At 40.6% G+C, this 21,389-nt stretch overlaps 1 protein-coding gene across 1 annotated transcript in view; it reads left to right on the top strand.

Moving 5' to 3' along the window:
- Positions 1-21,389, top strand: part of NDST2 (N-deacetylase and N-sulfotransferase 2) — a 687,503-nt gene that overhangs the window by 522,089 nt on the left and 144,025 nt on the right. The window contains 1 exon segment of the mRNA XM_033942504.1: positions 18,930-20,395. Coding sequence (XP_033798395.1) covers positions 19,403-20,395 — 993 coding nt within the window. The 5' untranslated portion in view covers positions 18,930-19,402.

The following is a 21,389-nucleotide window of genomic DNA, read 5'->3' as shown; positions in this document are numbered from 1 at the left end:
AATGGCGCCATGATCTTGCGTTGGGCTGCAACCCTCACCGAGTAGTCGTTGAAGACCAACACCTGGGATCCTTCATATTCCAAGGCCCCTGCCTTGCAATAGGCCTGGAGGATCAGCTCCTTCTCCCGCCAGTTGGTGTAGCGGGTGATAGCCATTCTCACTCTCCTCCCATCCATGGGTTTTGCACCGATGCGGTGGGCCCTCTCACACCCATAGCAGTTTGCTCCCGCAGGCAAACCCAGTTTGGCCGGCAGCCAGGTGGTGAAAATGTTATATAATTCCGGGTCCGCTACCGTTTCCGGGAGCCCAACGAGCCTCAGATTGTTACGGCGGCTCCTATTCTCCTGCTCCTCCAATTTGTCTGCCAGCTCCTGAGACGTTTTCCGGAGCTTCGCCATCTGCGTCGCCAGGCCCGTGCATGTATCCTCCTGATCGGACACTCGCTGCTCGACCTCCGTCAGACATTGGCTGTGGGAATTGAATTTTTCATGCATCTCGTCCACAGCCAACTGGATTTTATTAAGCCGATCACCAACGCCGCGGACACAGACCTGGTTATGTCCGTGATCCAGTTCCCAGCCAGGATAGTGAAAGTGGCTTGTTCTGCCGCCATCTTGGAGGGAATAGTTGAGGCTTATCTCAGGCACTGCGGGCTGTTTTTATGGGCATACCCAACTCGGAAGCCGACCCCCGAAGGTGCCCCTGGGAAGCAAGGGAGTTACCAAGCAGGTTAATGGAAAGAATACACGGGGGGGATACAGGAAAAGGCAGATATAGTTGCGGTTTTTCTCTCAGTGGAGCGGGAGCTCTCCGTCCGCACGTCCGACTAGTAAGGCTGCATCACGTGACCCCGAGAGATCTCTTTCTTAAATTTGAAATAATCTACTCTAGGCATGGAGTGCCACTTTTAGGGCTTTCCAGGATATCCACAATGAATTGTAAAGAGATTCAGGGCCAGCTCTAGGTTTTCTGCCACTCCTAGCAAACAACAGAGATCATTTTAGACATTTTGTACAGAATTTACACGTGTGCCTTGAGATGCATAAATACTAAGAAGGTGCATTCTGGATATTAACATATGCATATTGATTGTATCTGTGTTAATTTGTATGTGAGCATGCTTTATATCTGGTCTGAATTCATTCTGTAAGGCATATTAAATAAAAAGTGTGTTAACATGCATGTCCCTATTGCCAAAATGATGATGGAAATGTCATCCCTGAAAACATGCTGACCCAAGTACATTTGCTTTACTGGTGCTTAGAGATGTAGAGTTTTATTTTAACATAACTCTAACCAGTTTACATTTTGAATTATGTGCAGCCTGTTGACTAGATTTCATTGCTTCTAGTTTAAGGCATAAGCCATGAATAACTGTTCTATGGGCACTCAAGCTTTGTTATTATTTTGTATATTTGAAGATTACATATGTTTATATTATTCTCTGCCTTGGCCCAGTGTATTATAAATTAATATATCATAACCATAAATTATCATCCATGAAAATATGGGACTTCCATATTCATAACTGCTTAGACTTTCATCCTGAGTTAAAAATTAAAGCCACTTGTATGCAATTAGGTAATAATTCTTCAGCTTTTCCATGCAGTGTGTCAGATGAAAGCTTATAAAACACATATACTAAGAAATAGGAATTGTTGCAGGGAGGAATACTTCCAGCTTCCTCAAAATTCTGTTTCCATGTTAGTCTAACAGCTCTTCCTGCTTTGTCCCAGAAGGAGAGTAGTGGTAGGGGATTCATAGGACTGTTCTGTATTCATTTTGTGCAGTCTGTCACTTGCAGCAAGACAAGAAGTGTGAAATTGTGCACCTGTCTGAAAAGAAGTAATTACTACCTCTTGTTACAGCTTCTGCTGCTCTTGCTTCAGGGGAAGCACTTTCCTGCTTTATGCTGATTGGCATATTAGTAGTTCAATTAGTTTGGATACATTCCTTTTCTAACTAGGAATGTAAGGTCTGAGGATTGCTGGATGCCTCTCCAGTTAGTGACAAAGAAGGCCTTTGTCTGCCACCCTTTCCAGTTTGAATCCTGCTGTCTGTTGCTGCTTTTTGGACCCTTTGAATTAATAACGCTGCACACGGTGGGGGAGGGCGTTTCTCCAATCTCATCATAGGGCAAGAGCACACATACTGTGGTTCTGTTAAAGAATAATCAGAACACGTTTTAACCTGCCTCTGTCTCAAGATGGTAAAGTCAACCTTTCAAATGAGCATGTGCAGAGAGGAGAAGTTAAAATTTAAAGCCTTCTAGATGCTTAGGATATCTACAAGAGTCATTGTCACCAGCAAGCTTGAAGTACAAAGGCGAGATTCCTTCAAATGTAGACGATGGACGGAATTCGAAGGAGGAGGGGGTAGAACAAAAAAGCAGCAATTAGAGTAGAACGCAGGAAGCATGAGTGTCTCTCTTTAACTTCTGCCATCCTTTGTTTGACTATTCTCCCTCCCTCCCCCCGCCTGTAAAATGTTCACCTTAATGCATCCACTGGAGTACACTAGATTATGGTTTTGTTGTTGTTTTAGCATTGTGCTCTTTGTTTATTCTTTTAAGAAATATCTTTCAATTCTGTGAGCCTAAGTAGAGAATGACGCCCATCGGGGTTCCTCCCCCCCCCCCATTTTGTTTGGCATGGTTTGTATGTGTGAATTCTCTACATTGCCCTTACCATGGATAAAGAGATTCTGAAGCTGATCTCCTCCAGATTCTGCAAATATAGCAGCTGCTAGGATTTCTGGTTGCAAAGCCATATTGCACAAATTTGAGCTGAAAAGAGTCCTTCTCAGTATTGCCCTTCAGTAAATGCTCCCTCTTCCTTTTTTAATGCTCACCCATGTAAGAAAATGAAACGTGTTGAAAAGCTTCAGCAGAAGCCTGAATGAGGCCAATGTTGTACAAACGGCATCTCTGATTCGGACAGAAATTTCACCTTGATGTCCATCTCTCTTCTCCATGGTCAGCTGAATACCACAGGTGAGACCTTTCTGTCCCTACCCTTCCTACTTCTTGCCTTCGATTCACAAATTTTGATCATTTTATACTACAATGGTGTGCTCCGCGTGACTCTCTATATGTGATACATCGGATACCCCCCTGAGGAAGGAGTGTTTCTCTGAAACACGGACCGTGTTGGGTCTGCACTTTATATATAAGAGAGCAGTTTTTAATGGATTACTGATTTATATAGACTTTTAATGATTCCTGCACCTTGTACGTTATACTCTGCAGTCCTTTCTTTGTTTTTGGTAAAGTATTATCAGCATCACTGAGTACAGGGTGAGGTAGATTATTCAACCAATCAATTTGGTGAGATACATAATCAACTTTAGAAGTGTAGAGTGTTTGATAAAATGCCTAGAAACAGTTTGATATTTCAGAATTGCTTGTGACAACTGTATTATCTTTTGTAATAATACTGGCAATTGTCGATTTTTCTGCTCTTCTTTTGAGGTTTGATGCTAATAGGTGGCCAGCTTTGTTGTTTTCTGAATAGTACGTAGCTGCCTGAACAGACGCTATGAGCAGCATTCTTACTTAAGATGGATGGAGTTATATTTAAATCTTAATTTTTGTTAATCTTTGAGAACAAGTATGTTAGAGGGATCAGTCTAGTGTAAAGCTTCTTTGTTTCAGATTTCAGCTTCTAATTCTCAAGTTTCTTTTTCCTTAGATTTACGTAGATTAATAGAATATGAAATAATAACTCCTCGTATAAAAGTCAGGTGGGTTGTGGAGAAAATATTCATTAATAGCTTTATGGATAATATTTTTAAAGTTAGGTTCTTGTAATAATGAGGAATTAAATCGCCACAGTTTATTATTAAGTATAGTTGTTATACCGGTTAGGGATAAGGTTATGGTTGCGTGGTCAGAGACCGATATTTCATTTATTTCACCTGATGAGATATGATTACAAAGAGAGTTACTTATTAGAAAATAATCTGTTCTGGGGTTCTGGAATGTCAGTGCAATAGAATGGCTGGCTGATTGAAGAGCTCCTCATACTCAGCAGTTATTTTTGAATATATTATTAGTTTATTTTAAAAAAAAATTTAAAGAAAGTGCTGAAATGGCTTCATTAAAACAAACAAAACTAGAAAATTCTTTTTCTACCGGAGTTAAAGCAAAGAGATTGAAGCCTGAGTCGGTAATAGCTGCTCAAGTTCCCTTACCAAAAGAGAGTGCAGATCCTGTATCGGTGGATATTCTGGAGGAACTTCGGGTGATTAAATCAATGTTAAAAGATAACGCAGAAAATATGGCAGCTATGAGAGAGGAGATTTCTACTGTTACTAAGCAGCTGGAGATATCTAATCGAAGGGTGGATCAGTTAGAGTCCCGCATTGAGAAAATGGAAGTGGACCAGAGGCAGTACAAAAAAGATCACGCTGAGCTTAAGGACCTGCAAAAACGTATGGAAGCTTATGAGAATTACTCTCATAGATGTAATGTTAGGATCCTTGGGATGGCTGAAGGATCGGAAGGAAAAGACTGTGTCACCTTTTTAGAAAATTTGCTGCCAAATTTATTTTCAATTTCAACAAAGTTTCTGTTTGAAATAGAACGTGCACAAAGAATTCCTGTGAGGCAGTTAAATGGGCAGCCTAGACCAAGACCTATAATATTAAAACTTCTCAGATTTCAGCATGCAATTGAAATTTTGCGACTTGCCAAAGAAAAAAAGAAAATAGAATATAAAAATTCAGCTCTTATGTTTCTTCCTGATTTTGCCCCAAAAACAGCTGAAAAAAGAAAACAGTTTTTATTATTGAGACCGCAATTACAGCAATTAGGGGCAAGATATGGTCGGAACCCCCTCCCCCCCCCCCCCAAACTCATAATCGCCGACAGGAGGATGCCCAACTCCTCCTGTCGGAACCCCGGAACCCCCTCCCCCCCAAACTCGTAATCGCCGACAGGAGGATGCCCAACTCCTCCTGTCGGAACCCCGGAACCCCCTCCCCCCAAACTCGTAATCGCCGACAGGAGGATGCCCAACTCCTCCTGTCGGAATCCCGGAACCCCCTCCCCCCCAAACTCATAATCGCCGACAGGAGGATGCCCAACTCCTCCTGTCGGAACCCCCTCCCCCCCCCAAACTCGTAATCGCCGACAGGAGGATGCCCAACTCCTCCTGTCGGAACCCCGGAACCCCCTCCCCCCCCCCCAAACTCGTAATCGCCGACAGGAGGATGCCCAACTCCTCCTGTCGGAACCCCGGAACCCCCTCCCCCCAAACTCGTAATCGCCGACAGGAGGATGCCCAACTCCTCCTGTCGGAACCCCGGAACCCCCTCCCCCCCAAACTCATAATCGCCGACAGGAGGATGCCCAACTCCTCCTGTCGGAACCCTGGAACCCCCCCAAACTCGTAATCGCTGACAGGAGGATGCCCAACTCCTCCTGTCGGAACCCCGGAACCCCCTCCCCCCCAAACTCATAATCGCCGACAGGAGGATGCCCAACTCCTCCTGTCGGAACCCCGGAACCCCCTCCCCCCCAAACTCGTAATCGCCGACAGGAGGATGCCCAACTCCTCCTGTCGGAACCCCGGAACCCCCTCCCCCCCAAACTCATAATCGCCGACAGGAGGATGCCCAACTCCTCCTGTCGGAACCCTGGAACCCCCCCAAACTCGTAATCGCTGACAGGAGGATGCCCAACTCCTCCTGTCGGAACCCCGGAACCCCCTCCCCCCCAATCTCATAATCGCCGACAGGAGGATGCCCAACTCCTCCTGTCGGAACCCCGGAACCCCCTCCCCCCCAAACTCGTAATCGCCGACAGGAGGATGCCCAACTCCTCCTGCCGGAAAGCCCAATGACCCCCCGCCCCAACTAATCTCCCTCCCCCAACTAACCTTTCAATGTTGGTCAGCTGGAAGGGTCTTGCTGCCGTCCAGCCGACGGGTCTGCCTCGTGGAAATGAGACTGCACGCCCCTTCCCGGCCCATCCCCGCTAAATCTAAGGCCTGATTGGCCCAGGCTGTAGAAGCCTGGGCCAATCAGGCCTTAGGCATAGCGGGTCCGCCCATCCCCACTAATCCTAAGGCCTGATTGGCCAAGGTGCCTAGCCTGGGACAATCAGGCCTTAGATTTAGCGGGGATGGGCCGGGAAGGGGCGTGCCGTCTCATTTCCACGAGGCAGACCGTCGGCTGGACGGCAGCAAGACCCGTCCAGCTGACCAACATTGAAAGGTTAGTTGGGGGAGGGAGATTAGTTGGGGCGGGGGGTCGTTGGGCTTTCCGGCAGGAGGAGTTGGGCATCCTCCTGTCGGCGATTACGAGTTTGGGGGGGAGGGGGTTCCGGGGTTCCGACAGGAGGAGTTGGGCATCCTCCTGTCGGCGATTACGAGTTTGGGGGGGAGGGGGTTCCGACAGGAGGAGTTGGGCATCCTCCTGTCGGCGATTACGAGTTTGGGGGGGAGGGGGTTCCGACAGGAGGAGTTGGGCATTCGCCTGTCGGTGATGGGACAGGCGGCCGCAACAACTGCGGCCGCTATACATATTGCAGCAGGGAGATCCCTTGCTGCCATAAGTATAGCGGCCGCGTCTAATTTAACCCGATTCTCTAAAGACGCCGGTTATAGAATCGGCGTTTAGTATAGGACGCCTCTTCCGGGCGGCCTGCATGGGGAGCATTTTTTTTTAAAAAAGTGCATCCCGATTGGCTGATTAGAGAGCTGTAGGACGTCTACCGCTGCCTAAAATCGGGACGCACTTTTGGAGAATCAGGGCCTTTGTGTCCTATAAGGCATTGTATTATGGAACCTCAAATAAGGCGGGAAGATTACTAGCTAACTATTTAAAAGCAAAAAAAAGGAAAGCTAATATAATGGCTATTTCAGATGATAATGGAATAATTCATTCTCAATTTAAAAATATTTTACAACAATTTTTGAAATTTTATGAAAGCTTGTATTCTTCTGAGCATTATTTTAATAAAGAGAAAGATGGTTTTGAATTTTTAAAGTTGATTAATGGGCCTAAAGTTCCTGATCATATGAAAGATAATCTTGAAGCACCTATAACACAAAAAGAAATTCAGAGGGCTTTAAGGTCCCTTAGAGTTGGATCCGCTCCAGGAAGTGATGGATATACGGTAGAATTTTTTAACTCTTTTCAAACTATTTTGTTACCCCATCTTTTCAAATTATATCAGTTTCAACTAAATAAAGGTTGTATTTCAGGTACTATGGCAGAAGCTTTAACAATAGTTTTGCCTAAGCCAAACAGAGATCCCATGTTGGTTTCAAACTATAGGCCTATTTCTTTGATTAATGTTGATGGGAAATTGTTAGCTAAAATATTGGCTTTGCGTTTGAATAAGGCTCTCCCTTATATTATTGGTATGCATCAAACAGGTTTTGTTGCTCAAAGACATTCTTCAAATAACACCAGATTAGCTTTTCATATTTTACATTTAACAAAGGATATGAAAGATCCGGCTTTCTCTGTTTCTTTAGATGCAGAGAAAGCATTTGATCGGGAAGAATGGGAAGAATGTATCAAGCAATGGATTGGTTTGGTATTGGTTCTCGATTTATACAAATGATTCAATCCCTGTATAGCTCCCCATCTGCTAGATTATATATAAATAATACTTTTTCAGAAAGGTTCTTTTTAGAAAGGGGAGTTAGATAGGGTTGTCCATTATCTCCTTTGTTATTTGATATTGTTTTGGAACCTCTACTTTTAGCTATTCAGCAATCAAAGGAGATAGAAGGTATTCCTTATGCAGGTCGGGAATATAAAATTTCTGCTTATGCAGATGATATTTTGATTCATTTGAGAAATCCGGAGTCAACCATTCCACATTTATTGGATTTGATTGATAAATTTGGAAAATTTTCAGGTTATAAAATAAATTGGAATAAATCAGAAATTCTTCCACTAAATGTACATTGTATAAAAGGCTTATTTGATTCGTTTCAGTTTAGTTGGAAGAAAGATGGAATAAAATATTTAGGAATTTGGATAAAAAGTACATTGGAAGAAACAATGAAGGTAAATGAAAAATCCTTATTACTAAAAGTTACAGAATTGTGTGAGCAATGGAATCCTTTGCATATTTCTTGGTGGGGGAGAGTGCAAACAGTAAAGATGATGATTTTGCCTATAGTTTGTTACCAAATGAGTATGTTACCAGTTTATTTTCAAGAGTCCTTTTACAAAAAATTAAATAATATTTTGACAAAATTTGTTTGGCTTGGGAAAAAACCAAGAATTGCTTTAGTATCATTGCAAAAATCAATTGTGGAGGGTGGGGTAAATTTTCCAAACTTTTATAGGTACCATCAAGCCTATATATTGCGTCAAGGTATGTATTGGATCCTCCCTGAGCTTATTGATCATCAACCAGATTGGTTATATTTGGAACGGAATTTGGTGTCCCCTATGAGACTTCCACATGTATTAAGTATCAGATTTCATAAATATGCTAAGGACAATATAATTTTATTGGAGACTTGGAAAACTATTAAATTTATTAATAAATTAACAGAGGTACCAATAATGAAATCTACTTTACAGTCCTTATGGTTAAACTCCAAGATTCAAATAGGCGGTGCTGGAATCGCTTGGAAGAATTGGATGCAGGCAAATATGAGGACATTAGATGATCTTATTTCTAATGGTAATCTGCTTGAGTTTTCACAACTGCAGCATTCATTTGGTATTTCAAACACTCAACAATATAGGTGCTTGCAGTTGAAGCAGGCTATTCAGATGGGGTTCCCTGAATGGAAAAATTTGAAAACTTATTTTAGCTTGCAAATCCTTTGCTACCAAACAGATTTAATAGGACATCAGGCTGCCCAGTGGTATAAATTGATTTCTGGATTTTTAAATAAAAAAACCAAAAAATAGTCTTAGAGATATTTGGAGTATCGAGTTAAAACAGCATATTTCTGTTTCTCGTTGGCCACGAATCTGGACTTGGAGATTAAGATGTACAATGTCAGCATCTATGAGACAAACATGGTTGTTTTTATTACATAGAATTTTTTGGACTCCAGTTCGGTTGAATAAAGTAGATAGTTCTAAATCTAATAGATGTTGGCATTGTCATATTGATATTGGGACTTTGGATCATCTTTTATTTTTTTGTCCATTGATACTTGGCTTTTGGAAGTCGATTTGGGGGCAAATTAATAATATTCTTCAATCCTCTATTCCTTTGACATATGAAGCAATAATTTTTGGAACGATTCTGCATGATAAACCCATTTTGGATAGAAATAAGAGTCGCCTTTTCATGATCTTATCAGGAATAGGGGTTCAAATGATCACATCTAATTGGAAAAATCATGATAGGATTAATTTTAGTTTTTGGTGGGCAACTGTATGTGCAACATATAAATATGAAAAGATTATGGCAGAGCGTTTAGGGTTTGTTAAATCCTTTAAGGGGATTTGGGGTCCATTAACTAATTTTGTCACATTATAATTAAAGTGATTCCTTTTTCTTTGTTAGATTCCTTTGCACATCCAGGGTGGGTGGGGGGGGGTGTATTATTTATTTAGAGGTATAAATTTCATAATATTCTATAATATTGATGAGTATAATATAATATCATTACTGTTATAGGTTAAGAAGGGATTTAAATTTTTTATTGTAATATTTAATAGTGTATTTTCATATAGGTTTTTTTTTCAATTTTTCAAATGTATACATTGTCAAGTTCAAAATATCAATAAAGAAATTTAAAAAAAAAAAAAAAAGAAAATAATCTATTCTGATGTATTTGGCATGAGGAGGCAAGAAGACTGTAAATAATTTTTGTCGATGGGTTAAGTAATCTCCAAGGATTTGTTAAATTAAATTGGGAAATTAAATCTTGAAGTGAAAACCAAGCTCTTGACTTCCTGTATGAGGATTTTGAAAGCCTATCTAGTAAGGGATTCAGTATTAAATTAAAGTCCCCAGAAAGAATTAACTGGGCTTCAGGCACCTGTGATACATGGCTAGCCAATTCTTTAAAGAATTCAGGTGAGTCCATATTGGGTGCATATATGTTTACAATCATAATAGTATAATTATTAATGTTTACAGTTACGCTAATCCATCTCCCATGTGTCATGTGTGCTGGAAAGAACTGTGAAATCTTGTTTATTTCTAACAAAGATAGCTATGCCATTTTTTTTTTAATTTTTTTTTTTTTAATCATCTCCTCCCCCCTTTTGAAAAAAAGGGGGGAGGAGATGGTGGATGTTGTGAATTTGGCCTTCATCTTCTGTCATGTTTCTCTGTTTCTTTCTCCCAGTGCTCCCATATGGCTTCCGGGGAGCACTGAAACTCGATAGATGAATGGTTCTGCATATCTTCTTATACCTATGCTGCTGCCATCTAGATCTTGTGGGAATAGGTATGCAAGCCAGGAATGCATTTACAAGGTGACTCATAGGGTAGATGGATAGATGGGGCATATCCTCATCAAAAGATACTCATCAAAAGGTACTTTTGTTATTTTTTGGAATTCATCTAAAATGGGCGCTAATTCAACATTAATTAGGAAATGAAATTGAAAAGTTGTCCTCATGCTTTAGGAACATTTTTTTCAGCAAGTATTTTTTATGATTAGTAGCAAACATCTCAGACATTTCCATATTACCTATGGTGTGACTCTCTTTTCTTTCTTTTTAGTAAAGATAGCAAGTTCCTTCAGGCTAAACAGTAAGAAAAGTGTAGGAACACTAGAATTATACTCTAAGCAGAAACAAAGGAGGACATGTGGCATACCCAGATCTTTAATATGACTGAGTAGAAAAATAAGCAGTAACATTTTTAATACATTTTAAGAAAAGAAATATAGAGAAATGTTAACATTCTTTTGTCTCCTACTTTGCCTTAAGAAAAAGCTTTAATTTCTGCTTCTGTACAACAGTGGCGTAGCCAAACAGCCAATTTTGGCTGGCCTGAGCCCAAAATGAACAGACATCTTTTTCCCTCCCTCCATCCCAGCCCATGCAGCCTCTCTTTTTCTTTCCTTTAACCCTCCAGCCCCCCCCCCCAAAAAAAAAAACCAGACCTGTTTTTCATCAGGTCGCTGACAGCAGTTCCTATATGCTGACAGTGGCTGACACAAAACGCAAATACGTCAGAGGGAAGACTTCTGGGTTAGCTGCCAGCAGTGTGTAGGAACCACTGCACCTGTGGCTGCTGGGTGGGAGGGTCTGAGCCTAAACTGGGCTGACCAGGCCCACCCCTGCTATACAAACACTTTTGTTGGCAGATTTCTATGTGAGAGCAGACACATGACACAGATGACTCTTCATTGTTACAAAATTATTTTAACTAGGGTCCAGATGCATAAAGCTCCAACACCATGGTAAAAAATACCATAGTGGGAGCAATTTTTCTTTTACTAGCAATGCTCAGCACAGTAGCATGCAAATTATATGCATGCTATTTGTGCAGAGAATCAATGGTAAAAAGGTGCAGGAACTGTCCCTAGCGCTAGCTCCTCCCTCTTTCAGGCTGCTCTCCCTGCCCGATTAACTGAGCCAGAGAACTCCCCGAAGCTGCTCAGCTGTTCTGGGCAGGGAGAGCAGGGTTTTTTGTTTTTTTTTTAATGGGCACAGATGTGCGTGTGACACACACACACACACACACTCTCACTCTCTCTCTCTCTCTCACTCACTCACTCACACACACACACACTCGCACTCTCTGTGGGGCATCCGTGTTATGTCACCACATCACATTCATGGCCCCGAAGAGACGAGGCAGGGGTGGGGGCGGAATGGGGAGGGGCACGCTTCCTCTTTTTTTTTTTTTAGGCAAAATCTGGTAACCCTATACATTAGATGCCACTAGGCGCCCTAATTGGTGACACTTAGTGCTCCTTTAATTAAGCTGTGGTAGCGGTTTTAGCGTGCGTGTTAGACACTAGCGCCGCCATTGAGCTGGCGTTAGTTTTTCCACATAGCGCGGGGAGCAGCACATGCTAAAAATGCTACTGCAGCTTAGTAAAAGAAGCCCTTAACTTTAGAATCTACAATCAACCTTTTTTTTAAATTGACTTTAATTGATGAGGTAATTGCCAATGCCAGTTTTTAACCAATCAAAACAAAAAATTTAAAATAGCCAATTAAGAGTTTGGTACTGAACTCTTAGGACTTCTAGCAATGCCTATCAACACCTACCTGAAAAGTAGGCATGATTAGGGGTGGAGAATAGAGAGTTGCGCGGGGACAGAAATCCCACCCATTCCCACCCATCCCCGCAAGGAATTACCTCCATCCCCGCCCGTCCCCATAAAAAGCAGCAATTACTTCTGACAGGATCATCAATTCCACAGTTTCTTTTTTGTTTCCGCTGCTGTTTTCTTTGTGGAATCTCTTTGGTGGAACCCTTTTTTGTTTTCTGTTCAGGTAATTAACTTATAAACCACCTCTTTTACTAAGACTGACATGTCAAATAATATTATATGGATAAACCCTGCTTCCAAAGCCTTCCATCCCCGTGGGAGTCCCGTTGGCTAGAGGGGGGTCCCCATGGGAGTCCCGTGGGTTAGGGGGAATTCCCGTGATCCTCCCTAACTTTACTAGAGGTCTCGTGCAGACCTCTAGTGGAGAATAGGCGTGGTTGACTTAATCATTGCTAGGCATCTGAGTTAGGAGTTGGTAAATTAGGCCAAGTAAAACCTGGCCTAATATACCGGCGCCTACTTCTAGAATGCCTAAGCATGCCTAGGCACACTAGACGAGATTCTATATGTGGTACCTAGCAGCTGATTGACAGCCATGCTGAGTGGTACCTTTAGGTGCCATTTATAAAATCTGGCTCTAGTGCCCCCTAAATAAGAGATGGTAAATGCTTCTGCATTAATATTTTTTTTTAAATGGCCACATGCTCACATCAAAAATTCAACAAATAGAAAAATTGCCTATTTTAAAGTCATACTAAAAATGGGCTTAGCGCCCTAGAGAGATCCTCATTAGAGCATAGGAAACCTCATTTACTAGCGCAACTTAGTAAAGGGCCCTCAATTTTTGGTTATTTATGAAAGAGCACAGTCAACTTCTGCATGTCAGGACTGAAGTGTATTTGTACAGCTGTCTGTCAGAAAGCTCCTTCCCTATTTTATATTGGTCTGATTTATAAAATTAGACTTATTTTCATGAGCAACTTAAATTTACCAAGATTAAAAACAAAAGGTGCCAGTATTCAGCTAATGCCAGTCAGTGGGTTTTTTTTAAGCCACTGACAGCCACAGGCAGAATTAAGACTGGATATTGAACCTGATCAAGCCATATCTAGGCACTAGTACTAAATATCTGTAGTCGGCTACCAACCTAGAAGTCAAGCGGGTGCCAACACAAGTTTCAAGTTTATTCAGAAATTTTATAAACCGCCCAATCAACCTTCTAGGCGGTGAACATTATGTTAAAAACATATATGGGGTAACTATACATCCTTTGGAAACAACAGTCATAATTCAAACATTAAAAACAATTCAAAAACCAAACAGAAACAAGAGGGAGGAAGGACAGAACTACAACTTATCAAGTAAGAAAGAGAACATATAGGGAAAGAACAAAAGGGAGTGTTTAAAAAAAAAAAAAACAACTAATAATAATTGATTAAAACTACGTAGCCCTAAAAAGGGCATTTAGGTCTTGAAAGCATCAAGGAAAAGAAATGTTTTTAGTTTTGTTTTAAAATGATTAAGATTTGACTCTTCCCGTAAGTGGACAGGAATATTACTCCAAAGAGATGGCGCATTGAAAGAAAAAATGGTTACATAGTAACATAGTAGATGACGGCAGAAAAAGACCCAAATGGTCCATCCAGTCTGCCCAACTTGATTCAATTTAAATTTTTTTTCTTAGCTATTTCTGGGCAAGAATACAAAGCTCTACCCGGTACTGTGCTTGGGTTCCGCATTGTATTAATAAACTTCAAAGATGGGACAGATAGCAAATTTTTAAACACAGATCTTAAAGACTTAGATGAACTATAGGGAATAAGCAACTTTTGTGCAGTCCTATCTTCTCGCTTAGCTCTGCAGAAACCGGCACTGAACGTGGCCAGCTTCTTCCTAACTCCATCCATGGACTGCCCCAGCACTAAGGGCTCTTTTTTACTAAGGTGCGCTAGCGTTTTTAGCGCACGCTAACCAGGCGCTAAATGAAAAATATTAACGCATGCTCTAGGGAGGCGTTAGTGTTTAGCACGTGTGGTATTGTAGCACGCGCTAAGTGCTCGCTAAAATGCTTAGCGCGCCTTTGTAAAAGGAGCCCTAAGTGGGCATTGCCACAGCAGTCAGAGCCAATATTGCCCAATTATGTGTGACAACTGGACAGGAGCTTCTTGTAAAATTGCTATGAATATTGGGCCCAAAATGAATAGGATCCTCCTTTTGTTCTTTGCCTAATATTAAACTGAGTATGTAAGGAATGCATTTACTGTGTTGTTTTGAGTGTTCTCCGGGGAAACAGTTTACCTGATGTAGTGGTGCTTCCTGTTTAATGTACTGTGTGAGGGAGAGACTCCACGGGGAGTCTTCTAGACAAAAGTCCCTGCACATTCTTTTCTCTTTTATTAAGCAGGAATTGAAGTCATTCAGATATTAAAATGTTTGTTATCTGTTATATGTGGATGATCTCATCCTTTTATCTCTTATCCCAGAAGGCCAACAGAGAATCATATGAAAATCAGGAACCCTAAAAGAAAATTTAGAGAAGATAAAAATTGTTTGACCACAAAAAGCCCAAAAATCTCTAGCACAAAAGGTATTCAAGAGCAACTTTTAAATTCTTTCTAAAACAAGAAGTTGAGCAAGCCCTAAAATTATATCAAAATTGTAGACTCAGATTAAATGCATCTGGGAGTTTTAAATTGGCTATAAAGACACCAAAGTGAAAAGTTTGATATACCTACCGGTATATAAAAACCAAAAAACCACTAGAAATATACAAGTCTGCAGCAGAACGACTATTAGCAATATTTGATATCATTCAAACAACCATTTTATATGGGAGTAATATCTGAGGTCTGTCATTAACCACAAACTGTACAGAAAAAAAAAACAATAACCACAATCACCTCTGAACACTAAGCAGCAAAATCCCCAAAAAAGAGCAGAGCGTGCCTGGTCTTCAAACCCCTTTTTATTAATAGTCAATAAATTATATATGTACGTAAACTAAAATAGTCACAGATATATGGCGAATAATAAATTAAAGTCATGGACTCGACACGGTCCGTGTTTCAGCTATGGTGCCTGCATCAGGAGTCCCAGATGATAAAAACAAACCATTAATGAAATCCGAATGCTAAAAGATAAAAACAAACCGTAAAAGGCATCCAATTTCGGGAAGACAGTGGCTATCTCATACAGGAGTTGATGCTTTCACTTCAGCGTCAACTCCTGTGTGAGATAGCCGCTGTCTTCCCGAAATTGGATGCCTTTTATGGTTTGTTTTTATCTTTTAGCATTCAGATTTCATTAATGGTTTGTTTTTATCATCTGGGACTCCTGATGCAGGCACCATAGCCAAAACACGGACCTTGTCAAGTCCATGACTTGAATTTATTATTCGCCATATATCTATGTGACTGATTTAGTTCATGTGCATATATAATTTATTGACTATTAATAAAGAGGGGGTTTAAAGACAAGGCACGCTGTGCTCTTTTGGGGGGATTTTGTTACAAAAAAAACAGCAGACATTCTGAAAGCAATCTCTCTCTCTACTGAACCTCAGGGATTTGTCTAAATCTTTTTTAAAATAATCTATGCTAACTGCTTTTATCCCTTACTTGCTCTAACGTAAATCTAATTTGCATACAATTATCAAATCTGTCAAATAACTAGGACATAAGCCACATAAAATCTTAAATATATAAATCAGACTTTTAAAATCTGTTCTTACACTGGAGTAGCATGATCATATCTATTTCCTCCTAAAACTAATTTAGCTGCAACATTCTGCATAATCTGCAGTCCTTTCATTTGTGTAGCAGGAATACCAAATAAGCAAATATTACAGTAATCTGTGGAAGTAAGTAGAAGATACTGGTCAATAACCTGTAAATAATTTCTCTCTAAGAAATGTTTCATCCTGTACATCAACATATCTCCAAAAAGGTTCCAATTGATGGCTGTAATAAAGCATAAAACAGGTGCTCTTTTTGGGGGAAAAAGGTAGACATCCTTACACTTATTATTTTGATAGTATGTATAAAATTGTCAAGTCAATAAAATTTTCTGAATCAGAGAGTTACTCTATAGTTTTTGGTAGACTAGCTTTACCATGTCTTTTTCACCGCAAAATGCTTTTTAAACTATGTTGCAGTGAACATTTTTACATGTTCCAACCATGCGTTAAAGTTTAACTCCTTTTAGTACAGTTTCCCAAGTTGATCCTGGCCCTCTTGCCAGTCAGGTTTTCAGGATATCCATAATGAATATGTATGAGACTGATTTGCATATATTGTGTCCAATGAATGCAAATCTCTTTCATGCATATTTATTACAGATATTCTGATAATCTGACTGGCAAGGGGATGCACCAGGACTGACTTAGGAAACACTTCTTTAGTAAATATACCCTCTAATTACTTATAACAGTAATTATATTAACAGTAAAAGGTCTAGCAGTGGTGATCCGACTGCTTATCCATTTCTTCAAATCATTTACCTCTGAAGCTGCTCTGGGACGCTGTTTTTTCCCTCAGCATGCCTCATACTAAGAGAAAAGGACCTGTGAGAGCGACGCAATCCTCAACTCTAACCTCTTCACCAGCTCAGCAGACATTGCAGTGTTTTTATGAGCCTTGGATTCCTCGCTGACCCCTGGTCACCCCAACGGCAGCAGACTTCTGTGTTGGCCCTGAGTGAGGGAGCACTCGAGCCATTGGATTTACAGACATCCTTATCACCGCTAACAATCTCTGCACCGCTCTGTCCAGCGGGTGTGCAGAGTAGTGATTCTTTCTCCGGAGGGGGAGCAAGTCACGGGAGGAGCTATACTCCCAGCTGGAGAGCAGGGGCGGAAGAACGCTGAGGGAGTGAAACCCTCAGCAAACAACCCTGCGGTCACCCTGGATATTCTCCTGGAGGCCATACGAAGAATAGATGAGAAGGTGGATAAAACTTCTTCAGATATGCAGGTAGTGGTTACAAAAGTAGACTCTTTTTCCTTGAGCGTCGAAAAGGTGAAACAGGAATGTCTAGATAGGATTGAATCTGAGACTGTTTCTCTGAAAAACTCTATTTCTACAATAATCAGAGAACAAACCTCAACTTCACGCAAGATTGAAATGATTGAAAATTACAATCGTCGGTTGAACTTGAGAGTATTGAACTGTCCCAAAATTCCAACTATGTCTCCGACTGAGGTCTTTAAAAAATTCCCAATAGAAAATTGAAACTTTCCACCAGACCAGATACCACCTATAAATAAAGCTTATTACTTACTTGTACCAAAAAGAAATTTTCCTGTTTACACTGATTTACAAAATTTAATGGCAGTCTTGGAAAATTATTTTTCTGATATGAAGGAGAGAGCTACATTAATTGTAAATTTCATATTCAAACAAGATCTTAATTCTATCATGAGATTATTCTTTAAAAAAGTGGGCGTGCTTTTCTATGGTCACCATATATGGTTATATCATGATATAACAAAATTAGCACAAGAAAGGAGTAAACTATTCTTAGTAATGAGAGAAGAGACGAAGAAGTTGAGGGCTAAGTTTATGTTAGCTAATCCCTGCAAATGTAATGTAATGTAATTTAATGTAATTTATTTCTTATATACCGCTACATCCGTTAGGTTCAAAGCGGTTACAGAAAATATACATTAAAAATTATTAGCAAGAAAGGCACTTTGAAATTCCCTCACTGTCCCGAAGGCTCACAATCTAACTAAAGTGCCTAGAGATTAGTAAAGAAGTGAAGAGTTCAGAAAAAGGAAAAAATAAGAAAGAAAACATTCTAACAGGAATGTATTGAATTAAGTATTATGGAAGATAGAATGTATTGTCAAATATGCATCTGATCGTGTAAGATCCTTTTTGGACCTTAAGGGGTTAACCAGAGGTGGTGAGTCTAGCTATAAAAATTAAAACCGGGGGGTTTAGACGTATTAAGCCTTTTTCTTAATTTGTTACTTAAAATAGATCTCTCTGTAATATGGATGTTTCTCCTGGCTGAAGTTTCAAGTTTCAAGTTTCAAGTTTATTAGGATTTTATATACCGCCTATCAAGGTTATCTAAGCGGTTTTACAATCAGGTACTCAAGCATTTTCCCTCTCTGTCCCGGTGGGCTCACAATCTATCTAACGTACCAGTGGTCTAAGAAAGAGTTTTTCCATTAAGATTGTAATTTCTTTCTGATTTTGTACTTTGATTTTTTTCATATGTTGGATTATGACTCTGTATTTCCTTAAGTTGTTATACTTGTGAAAAATATGATAATTAATAAAAATAAAACAAAAACAGTAAAATAACCCATCTTAATGGTAACTCACATTGATAACTTCCCCCATCGACCTATTAAAATGTAGCTAGTGGCAGTTTGTCAAAGTCATTTTGGATTGTATTGGTGGGTCTTAAATATTTTGAAACTAAAAGCAAGTTCGATGCATGTTCATTCTTTAAAGTACATGTCCTCTCTATATGTTTATCTTCTGAGCAGATGTGGTCACACCAAAACAGTGTTGATTTAGTAATAAGGTAATAGGTAAGAATGAGGAGCTCTCACTGCCACTGCTTGTTCTACACTTGCTTTCAGTCTAATACTGGTCCATAGGAACAGATGTGTTAAGTGTTCATGCAAGTGAGAACATTGTTTATGAATGACGATGGCCCCCTTGTACAATAAATAGAAATCCACTGATTGAACAGACCAGTTGTTATTTTCCAATTAGTTTAACTGACATTTTGCTTTTTTTTCAGTTGCAAATTGTGTACAGAAGCTGAGGATCAAGACCGAGGACACAGCCTTACGGACACAGCTATCAAGTCACATTTTTATTTCAGATACCTTGTTCCAAAATGGGAATGCAGGAGAACAGTGTTTCAGCAGATATTTGTGACTGATTTGCCTTTGAAAACTGAGGAATTTATAAATAACCCCTGGAACTTTTTTAAAGAGCATAAAAAGAGTGTTTTTGTTCAATAAAAGGAGGAGGAAGAAAAGCGGCACAGGAGAAGCAATGGGAATTAGGGGCCATGGTCACCTGACATAAATGGCAGAGTTTCTTCTGATCCCTACTTCCTTTGGCTGTTGCTGTACCCGTGGCAATTGCTGCGGTTGCTGTTTCCTTGCAGGACCCTGCTGGACAGCACCAACACAGTGTAGCCTCACCACCGCAAGAGAGCAACTTGGGTGAAGTGCAGGTGGAGCAGAGGTGGTGGGTTGCCTCATCATGATTCAGCTATGGAAAGTGGTACGTCATATGCGACAGCTGGAACTGCATCGCTTAATCTTACTGTTGATTGCCTTCAGCTTGGTCTCCATGTGCTTCCTGGCATATTATGTCACCAACAGTCCCAAGATCAAGGAACCACCTCCTCTGCCCTTTAGTGACTGTAGCAACCAGCAGAGGGTTGTGGTCCAGCCCCAGGCTAACTGGCGAGTGGCTAAGCCAGTGGACACATCACGCACAGATCCTGTGGTCTTGGTTTTTGTAGAGAGCATTTACTCTCAGCTTGGACAAGAGATTGTGGCTATCTTGGAGTCCAGCCGCTTTAAGTATCGGACAGAGATTGCACCTGGAAAAGGGGATATGCCCACCCTAACAGACAAAGACAGGGGGCGTTATATTCTGATTATCTATGAAAACATCCTGAAATATGTGAATCTGGATGCTTGGAACAGGGAATTGCTGGATAAATACTGCGTGGAGTATGGTGTAGGCATTATTGGCTTCTTCAAAGCTAATGAGAATAGCCTTTTAAGTGCCCAGCTCAAGGGTTTTCCCCTATTCTTACATTCCAACCTGGGACTAAGGGACTACCACATTAATCCTAGTGCTCCTCTACTCTTTGTCACTCGTGCCAATGAGGTAGAGCAGGGGGCTCTCCCTGGTGATGACTGGACAGTCTTCCAATCCAATCACAGCACTTATGAGCCTGTGCTGCTGGCTAGCACAAAATCATCAGACTCCATCCCACACCTGGCCCCACACAGGGCACTACATGCTACAGTGGTGCAGGACTTAGGTCTCCATGATGGCATTCAGCGAGTGTTCTTTGGCAACAACCTCAACTTCTGGCTACATAAACTTGTCTTTGTGGATGCTATTGCCTATTTGACTAGCAAGCGTCTTTGTCTGACGCTTGATCGTTATGTCTTAGTGGACATCGATGACATCTTTGTGGGCAAAGAGGGAACACGCATGAAAGTATCTGATGTTGAGGTAAGCTGACATGATTACAATCACTGCATGAACAATTCTCCTGATTGCTACCTCCCACAAGTTTTGGTTTTGCTTTTGGGTTTTCTTTTTATCCTCCTCTGCCAATCTTCTCTCCTAACTCTATTTTATTTACTGTCATTGAGGAATCATCAAGCAGTGCCTTCCAGTCTTTTCTTTATTTTCTCTTTCATATAGGAGAAATATTGTATTGTCTTTTGAGTAGAGATAGCAAGATGAGGATAAAAGCTTTTGCAATGTATCTCCGTAGCTCACACTATATTAGAGGTAAAACCTTTACTCACTACTGTATGTACAATGATTTTTCGGTAGCTCTCCCAGGCTGAAATGCAGGAGCCCACATCTGTTCTCCTTAGAAACAGAGACCACTAACTGCTGGCTTGATAAGTATTGTCAACTTTCCATTATTCTGTTTTCTAGCATTGGAATAAGTGAGCATTTTTGCACACCTTGTCTTTGTGATGTTTTCTATATTCAAATGAAAGCTAAGATCTGTAGTATGAATTTTCTGGATTGTTCATAAACAAATGACTGGTCTGACAAAAGTGAGAGTATATCTTTCCCTATCCCATCACAATCAGCAGTTTAAAATGACAATTCTTAAATATTATTCATCTAACAAATACAAGTGTAAGATTTATTATTTCAACTAGAGAATGACACGGGGATGGGTACCCATGGATGTGGGCAAAGATCATGGATGGGGGCAAAGATCATGGGGCAAGGATGGGGATAGAGACAGAGCCTGTAGAGATGGGGGACAAACTGTGTCCCCGTGTCATTCTCTACCCATTGTCTAGACTTCATGCAAAAGAAAACTGCCTCATGCCAATCTTTCATACTCAACCCACCAAATATATAATGTAATGCCGTTCAATGAAGTAAAATCTTTGACTACTAGAATAGGTTTGTCCAATGTTGAGGGGAGAGGGGAATTACCCTCCCTGTCCTAGTCAGATAATGTACAGAAAACAAA

The sequence above is a fragment of the Geotrypetes seraphini genome, chromosome 4 (genome assembly GCF_902459505.1).
Source record: "Geotrypetes seraphini chromosome 4, aGeoSer1.1, whole genome shotgun sequence".
Lineage (NCBI taxonomy): Eukaryota > Metazoa > Chordata > Amphibia > Gymnophiona > Dermophiidae > Geotrypetes > Geotrypetes seraphini.
Note: the sequence above shows the minus strand (reverse complement) of the source record. Positions and strands in the feature narration are given on the sequence as shown.